Source organism: Pinus tabuliformis, chromosome 7 (assembly GCF_031772625.1).
Source record: "Pinus tabuliformis cultivar Carrire ecotype Pingquan chromosome 7, CPIR1, whole genome shotgun sequence".
NCBI classification, from domain to species: Eukaryota; Viridiplantae; Streptophyta; class Pinopsida; order Pinales; family Pinaceae; genus Pinus; species Pinus tabuliformis.
Genome location: NC_142293.1, coordinates 1,098,187,463 through 1,098,196,378, shown reverse-complemented (window position 1 = coordinate 1,098,196,378; position 8,916 = coordinate 1,098,187,463). Strand labels below are relative to the sequence as shown.

General features: G+C 32.3%; 1 protein-coding gene across 1 annotated transcript; it reads right to left on the bottom strand.

Moving 5' to 3' along the window:
• Window positions 1–1,127: 1,127 nt before the first annotated feature.
• LOC149251383 (putative membrane protein At4g09580) lies at window positions 1,128–5,261 on the bottom strand. Its single transcript, XM_089453869.1, is given in 6 exon segments — window positions 1,128–1,259; window positions 1,939–2,109; window positions 2,595–2,810; window positions 2,812–2,888; window positions 4,906–4,968; window positions 5,117–5,261. Coding segments are annotated over 6 exon segments (804 nt in total).
• Between the last annotated feature and the right edge of the window lie 3,655 nt (window positions 5,262–8,916).

Below are 8,916 nucleotides of genomic sequence, written 5' to 3'. Positions count from 1 at the left end.
TAAAAATCTAAAATATACCTTGAAATGCTAAAACAAAAGATAAACATGGGGCGGCTTGATTGAGCATAAACTTTTGATTTAAATTCAAAAATACTTGTTGAACATAATTGAGTTCTCACTCTAAATTATGAGGTCATAAGCAAAGTCATCAAAAATTGCATGTATTTGAACAAGTTCAAAAGTCCTTGCTATATATGTAGAAATTGTATAACCATGATCCACATATTTCACTAATAGTCATAAACATGAGTATGAGATTTCTAAGACATTCCAAATACGTTAACTCCAATGTCCATATAAAAAATAAAAATTAAACAAATAAAGTTGGAATCCACATCCATAACACAGTATAAAACTATTCATGGGATATCCCATCTTCAAGATCCTTCACTCTCTACTTTCGAACCAAAGTCCCAAGCAAAGGTAACATTCTTGAACAAATGTGCAAGTACAAATTGAAAGCCTAAGTTTAAATAGATGAGGTGAATTTCCTAATTATAAATATGAGATCCACATTTCAAAACAAAAACGAAAAAAGGCGAGTCATCCTTGGTATCACGCTATTGCTAAGATGTCAGCACAGCACGAAATTGTAAAGTGCCTGGACTGTAAGAACACTTAAAGAAAATTTAACACCACATTGTCAAAACTGCCTAAACTGCAAAACAACATCATCAATTTGTTGATTTATGTAGCAAACTAAATATGTGTTAGTTATATACTCTCACCCTTACCTTCAAATCCAAAAACTAAGTGTGTTCATATAGCAAACAACAAATCAAGCAGTATAAGATGTTGTGATGGCAGATCAGAAAATCATGCTACAAAGCATGCATAAGAAGGGTTGTCTTCAAAATTGCATGATTATTGTTTCCGTGAAAAAGATAGCTTATCAACAAAACTGGCCCAATAAACACAGGACATAAATCAATGAAATCTCAAGAAAGTTTGCAAAATATTTCCTTGATAAATGTAATTGAACATCCTATACAGGCCCTCTGAATCTACCTAATTGGAACAATTTTCAATGACTAGGTTGTCCTAGTCGAGGGCTAAAGAACCAAATTAATTCCCATTGTACCAACCATAGCATAAACAACAACCTAAAATTTTAGATAAACTCCATTTTATTCATGCGTCTGTGTCCTGCTTATAATTGTAGGAGCAACAATTACAAAGCCAATAAAAAATAATACAGCAAATGTATTAAAATCATACAAATATGTCATAGACCTCAACTCCCAAAGAGTTAGACGAGTCTGCAAAAATAACAGTAACAAATCAATTATACATCCAACTTACTAAACAGTTTAAGGAAATCTCAAAATTAGATATATCAATAATCAACTGAAAATCAGTGCACGTTCTGTCCTGCTTATTGATATTTGATGATTTCACTAAAGAAATACAAAAATTACTAACAAAACCATTCTATTTTATCAATCCATCCAAATTTTAAACTCAACTGTTGTTAAAAATACATGGATTTGAATTATTGAATAGGTAGTTTGGTAGCAATCATCATAATCACATATGTAAAGACAACCTCCCTAGAACTATTTGCATGAAAACAAAAAGATCGTTGTTTCTACCAAGAGAGACAAGTATTATAGAGACAAGAAGCTGCTATTTGACAAGTGGCATATACCATATTCAAAGCTCTCGATATAGGGCATCTAAACAATAAACTACTAAGCAATGCAATACAAACTGGTTAGTAACTATAATCATCTTGTAGTTTAAAATCTACTAAGGAACATATATTAAAATCATCAAGATGGAAAAATTACAGTTAACATGTGAAGTTGTGAATAGTTCTAAAACAATAATTAGATTGTGAAAAAGAGCTTTGCATAAACAACATGAAAAATGAACTGGGGACTTGAAATTCTACATATAAACCAGTAATTGTGAATTTCAATAGATGAAGTAGCTTACTTGAACTGTAATATAGGTAGCTGGAAGAAGACCAAATAATGTTGCAAAGAAGAAAATGTGATAAGGTACATCCACAATTGGTGATGCTAAGTTTATGAAAGTGTTTGGTAACATTTGTATTATCCTTAAGAAGATCATATAGTTCAACAATCTTTCCATGTGTAGAGCTACCTACAATAAAGTGTAGGCAAAGTTAAAAATAATAGATGAAACTTTGGAATTGTATTTCCTAATATCATAAGAGTTATAAAACAAGTCCATATTTTTATTAACTATAGTTGTTACTAAATTTTGGCATTTCAAGGATTAATGAGCAAAAGGTTGTGCAACCACTCTATAACAATTAATAATAGGTGTTTCCAAGTAGTTGGTGGTCAGTTTTCTCCTCGAGATAGCATAAGATAATCTAATGACACCAATGACATCAATGATAAATTTCTACAACACTTGCATGTTTAGCTATAAATTAAGTAGAGCATTCCTATATAATGTAGGCATTTCAATTCCCCCCTCTCCCACTAGAAGCTAATAATTACATATGAGACTTAAATAGGATGCCAGAGAAAAAAAGGGTATTGGGAAGGTTAGCAGATGTGTCACTATTGTCAATATGCATATAGTATGTAAGTATCTAATAAAGTACATAAAACGTATACTTGAGCTCGGGAAAATATTAGTTTCTCTCGCCACAACCAAAAAGAAATGGGCCTCCCAATCAATTTTGACAATAAATAACGAGATGATGCACCATGAGTTGCAACAAATAAAACCAAGGTCATGCCCTTGGTTACTCCAAAGAGTTCTCCTGCTAGCAGTGACAAGAATATGGTACCAGGAAACATAAATGTCTGCATAAAATGCACATGGCACAATACCCAGTATAAACTAAGTTGTGTAGTCTCTAGTACAGTTTGCAAGTTGGTCTCTACAAATTGAAATATCAACAATTACTATATTTTAAAATTGAAAAAATAAAATAAAATAAGAAACACTTTAATAGAAAAATGCATTTAAATGTTCCATTCTACATGTATGAGACAATTATTTGAATATGTAGATACAACATTGCTTGTTGACAATGCAAACATGTACAAGCTAAGAATATAAACCCAGATGAGACAAACTATAGGTTTTTGAAACCACACCCAATTTGTGACATTTTCAAGTAGTATACTTTTCCACCATCTAGAACACACCGAAACAATTATTTACAACTTGCACAATGCAGAATGTAGAAAACAACCCACCTACATTACTAATGGTCGAAGTGCACATACTAAAAAAAAAATTCACACTCAACTGAAAACCTAATGCCAGAATAGAGGAAAAAACATAATAGAAAAATCAAACAAATAAACATGACAATCACAATCATTCCCATTTCACATCCAAGTTCCCAAATTGTTCCCAAACCATTCGTAACATTTTTTCTAATAGTTATGCAATTTGACTATTCAGCCCATCCAAACACTCATGTTCAACTCAGCAAAACACTTAAAACATTGTAAAAAACTTATACGAGTGATATGATGGCAAAAACTCGAGTAAATTCATCAACTCTCTTCACTTGGACTAAAAGGATCACATATATTAGGCACCAAATCACCATACCTAGTAATGGGTAATATGTGAACTTAACCATGGTATGAGGTCATATGGATGCATTGGAAATAGAGTACTCTGGTCTTCACTTTTATAACGAACCCTTTTGACAAGAGGTATAGGATAAAGAACTTAAAAAGATAAGGAAGCCTCAGGATGGTGTCGAAACGAATAGACTCATTTTATCATGTCTTTGGGTTTGTTTATTTAACATCCTTCTTTTCATTCATTCAAGCAAATCAATAACACAAAGAAAAGAAAAGGGTTGCAGTGTCCCATAAAAACATAGCACAAATGATAAGTAAGAAGATATATTGTTGAGCAGATGATGAATAATCACTTCTATCAGAGGAAGACATAACTGTCTCACAAGAAAAACAATGACAAAATTGGTTATGTTATTATATGGTTTCTTTTATTCCTAAAAGAGTACAATATCTATATACAGAAAATCTATAAATCTGTAACTTTCCGTGCAGTGTGTTTTTGAGGCCATTTTTCAATTACACAATTAAGTTCTACAAAGGAACATTTTTGGGGGCCAAGTAACATATCAAGAGATAATTTATTTATGAGAATTGTTAGGTTAGAAATTTGCTTTTTCTAGTAAAAGAAGAGCACTAACAATCTTGACCAGGAAGTTTGACAACTTTTCTAGTTTTCTAGAACTCAAGCCTTCTCACGGAATCTTTTTATGACCAATGATTTCAATGCCCTGAACCTTTTGAAGCTACCAATCTTCCTTTAAAATCATTGACAATCAGCATCACACATCCTTAATAACTCTTGAAAAGTGTGATGAAATCTTTTGGATTCAAAAGTTGGTAAGGGAATCTGTAAATATGCTTTAGGTGAAGGCAACTTGGTTGAGAATGGGTTCGAAGGTATTGTTTCAGCCCTAAAAAACTCTTCCTAAAAATGGAATTTCAAGGTTCAAACTATAAGTTCATAATAAAAAATCAAGAGATACAGGGCCCAGGGAGATTTCAATAGTATCTTGCAATAGAACGAACTGGTCTTGATTGCCACAATATTTAAAAGATCCACTATATCGCTACAATTTCATTTGAAAACTTGAGTTTTATATAAAGTATTAAGGCATACATGGTACTAACTTAGAATTTATTGATAAGGACTTGATTGGAAATAAAATTAATGAATATTTGAGAAAGAAACTTTAGTCCTTCATTCAAGCTCTCTACTACATCAGTGCCAAACTTTCCAAACTTTCAAACTAAAGGCATCTTAGAAAAAGAAAAATGAGGATTCAAGAATATTCATGCAAGATAGAAATGATGATGCCTCAATAAAAATAAGTCAAAGCAACATATGAAACTTACTTAAGTAATCAGAGATCTATAATACTATGAGGAAGTTTAAGGATTTCATACTCTGCTTCTAGCATTTCCAGATATATGCTTAGGAGACCTATAGAAAATAACATGAAAATTGTAAAAGCAACTACAAACTTGGCTCCTTCCCTTGCGAGAGGAAGCCATTTCTTAGCCTTCCTCATTTTTTTGAGAAGATGAACCACCGCTCCAAATTCTTATTTGCACGTAAAACCCTAACCAACCACCCACAAAAAATTGTGAAACTACAAATACTCGGATTGACAGCGAGATAATTGCTTCTAGCATTATGAAAAGATTGGAGAGTGATAGTGCTACAGGACTGTACACTTTGAAAACTAGAGCATGTTTCCTATCGTTTATGTCCATCCTCGAAAAATGGAGTGGGCATGCAACAATGAGTTGATGTCATTCATTATAAAAACTCAAAACTTAAGGCTGAACATTGTAAATAAGAAAAAATACTTGTACTGGCAGAAATAATACAACCCCATCACTAGATGTCACTGCTATGGCAATGACATAATAATTCAAATTTATAATACTTTTCTTTTTAATATAAATCACCAACCAAGAAAAATAAACCAGTGTAATACCATGTTAGTGTACTCAAAAGTGTTTGCATTGGATTAAAAATGGTGATGAAACTACCCAGTATTACTTTGAATACCTTAAGCATATTTGAATTTTAAGATTTGAAGAATCTTACAATATTCTTATTAATTACATCAATGAATTTTGTAAGGTGTTTAGAGTACACAAACATTACATTTTCGTTAAAAAATTGATGACAAGAAATGTCGAAGCTCATTAGAAATATTTTCAAGAATATTTGCTTTAAAATACTTGTATTGGCAGAAATAATACAACCCAGTCACTAGATGTCACTGCTATGGCAATGACATAATAATTCAAATTTATAATACTTTTCTTTTTAATATAAATCGCCAACCAAGAAAAATAAACTAGTGTAATACCATGTTAGTGTACTCAAAAGTGTTTGCATTGGATTAAAGATGGCGATGAAACTACCCATTATTACTTTGAATACCTTAAGCATATTTGAATTTTAAGATTTGAAGAATCTTACGATATTCTTATTAACTACATCAATGAATTTTGTAAGGTGTTTAGAGTACACAAACATTACATTTTTGTTAAAAATCCATGACCAAAAATGTCGAAGCTCATTAAAAATATTTTCAAGAATATTTGCTTTAAAAGTATGGAGTATTAGATAAGATATGCTCGGTGTAAATGGCTTTTAAGAAGAATTTATCGAAGCTTTAAGCAACATAGAAAAGGGTAAATTCTAATGGTTATTATTTTTTAGGTGGAAAATTGAAAAAGATATATAATGTAGTTGATCATAATAATATAATATGTATAACATGGGAGAGATATGTTTTATGCACATAGATTTGATAAATTGTATGATAAAGTTCGACAATACATAATACAATTGATCTATATATGTGTTGAGTAAGTATAAGAGATGTTTTATCTATATAGTTTTTTTGGATGGAATATGTTATCATGGATAGAGTTCGAAAGTTTTATTATCATGGGTGATTCTTTTCAAAGTACCTGAGCTCTTAAAGGTAGCAGGAGATCAGACATTTCAAGTTTGTACTTCTACCTTGGCGACTTCATTGACTTTTTCAACTTAAAGGTGGCTCCCAAGAAGATTTATACAAGGAGCAATCCAGGTCCAACTCCACCAAAGATAGTTGACGATCCAGAGAAAATTCTCAAAGAAATTGCTAGCTCATCAAAATCAAGTACTCCACATCTTTTTAGGTCTTCATCTTTACCCCCTGGAGGTGTTCAAAGTTTTGAAGGCATAAAATTTGATGAAAAGTTTGAGCAAACACTTTTTAGGTCTAAATCAGAAAATGAATTAACAGAAATTGTCCTAGATCTAAAAATATTAGGGGTAGATACCACAACTATTGTTTTCAAAGAAGATAAAGAAAGGTTTTAGGAAACTAACACACTAGAATTATTATTGGAACAAGAGTCTTTAGAAAAACTAAAATAGCTTGATCCTTTTGAATTATTGTTGAAAAGAAGAGTTGGTATTCCTTTACTTGAGCAGAGTTCTTTTATTTATGAGTTGAAGATCCATGTAACTCATTTTCCTACAATCACATATGCTTTTACTACCACTCATACTAGTTTGATAATTACCCCACCAGTTGTAGTTTCTACTAGTACATCTTCTGTTGTTACTTCTACAATGGCAAGAGTTCCTCCTCCTCCACCTCTTATAGGCCCTGCTAGATATGCTTCTCTTATCTTACCTGTTCAACTTCATGACCTACCACAAGGATATTCCACTGGAATAAAAACTTTTGGAGGTGAGGAGGGAATTACTGCAGAACAACATGTTGACCAATTTAATGATTTCATAGACTTGGAGGAAGCAGATGATGAAGCTGTTAAAATGACATTGTTTGTATAACGTTTCATTGGTGAAGTCAGAAAATGGTTTAAAGCCTTAACCCTAAGAAGTATATAGGATTGGGATAAATTAGAAGACACTTTCGTAAGGAAATGGGGGAGTAAGGTGAATCCTATTCAAGCATTGACCGAATATAATAATTTGAAGAAAGAAAGTAATGAATCAGTTCAAGACTTTACAAAAAGGTTTAACAAAGTGTATAATTCCATTCCTGCTCATATTAAACCTCCCCTAGGGGTTGCTCAGTTGCATTATGTTGAAGCTTTTGATTATGAGTTTTCCATTTTTCTAAGAGAGAGAGAATCTGCCACTTTGGCTGACATGCAAAATGATGTTGTTAAGGTGGAGGTTAACATGGTTGCAACAAAAAGGACAAAGATTGGGAAAGCAAGAGTAAAGGAGGAAGATCAACCTTCTTCGTCTTCATATGTAAAATATGATAGCATGATGAAAACCATGGAGAAACTTATGGACAAACTAAAACTCAAAAATAATCCTCCTGATGCATAACCAGAACCATAGATAATAAACCCTAATTTTAGGAGAGTTCGGATTCAACAAAGAACCAGAGAACAAAGAAACCAGCCCGATCAGCAAGTTAGACCTCCTTTTCAGTATTATCTAGTTGATGAAGAAGAGATGCAGGCAGAAAATCAACAAGACATCATACATTGTTTAGATGAGGATGAGACATGGATGTTTTTAACAAAAGAAGAGCATGATGAATCTAGTAATGACATGTGTATTGATGAAACTAAAAAACAATCAGATTACCTGAAAGGATATCATCATGCCATTTTCGAGATGAAAAAGCAATATAACTTGAGGAATAGGAATGTCCCTATAGTTGTTAATAAGAATCAGCCTAAGAAAGTAGATGGTCCAAAAGAAGGATGTTCCTGGGAAAGAAATTGAAAAAACTCAATTAGTTTTTAGCCTTGAAAATGAGATTTCAAAGATAAAAATTGTTGTCCCTTTTGGAGAAATATTGAGAGTTACAGAATACAGGAATCAAATTGTGAAAATGCTTAACACTCAAGTTGGACCCTCTGATACTCTAAATCTGCAAGAAGATCATCCAACCATTTTCTTAGGGCCAAGAGTGGAAGATGAACAAAATGAAGAAGTACCACCATTCTATGTAAGTTTAAATATTCATGACATGACATTACAAAATGCTATGTTAGATTCAGGGGCATCTCACAATTTAATGCCAAAGGTCATCATGGAAAGATTGGGCTTGGACATTACTAGACCTTACAAAGATTTATTCTCATTTAATTCTAAAAGGAATCAATGTATAGGCTTAATCAAATATCTGGTGGTTGGTTTAACTCAAGTTCCTGCTAAAACTGTAATGATGGACATAATTGTAGCAGATATTCCACTAAAGTTTGGCATGTTGTTGTCTAGATCATGGGCTGCTAAAATCAAGGGAACCATACAAATGGACATGTCCAATGCCACTATCCCTATTTTTGTTGATAAGAGAAGATTATATCGAGAATCTAGAACGACATATATGATCAAAAACAAAGAAAAACCTCAAAATTTTCCAAT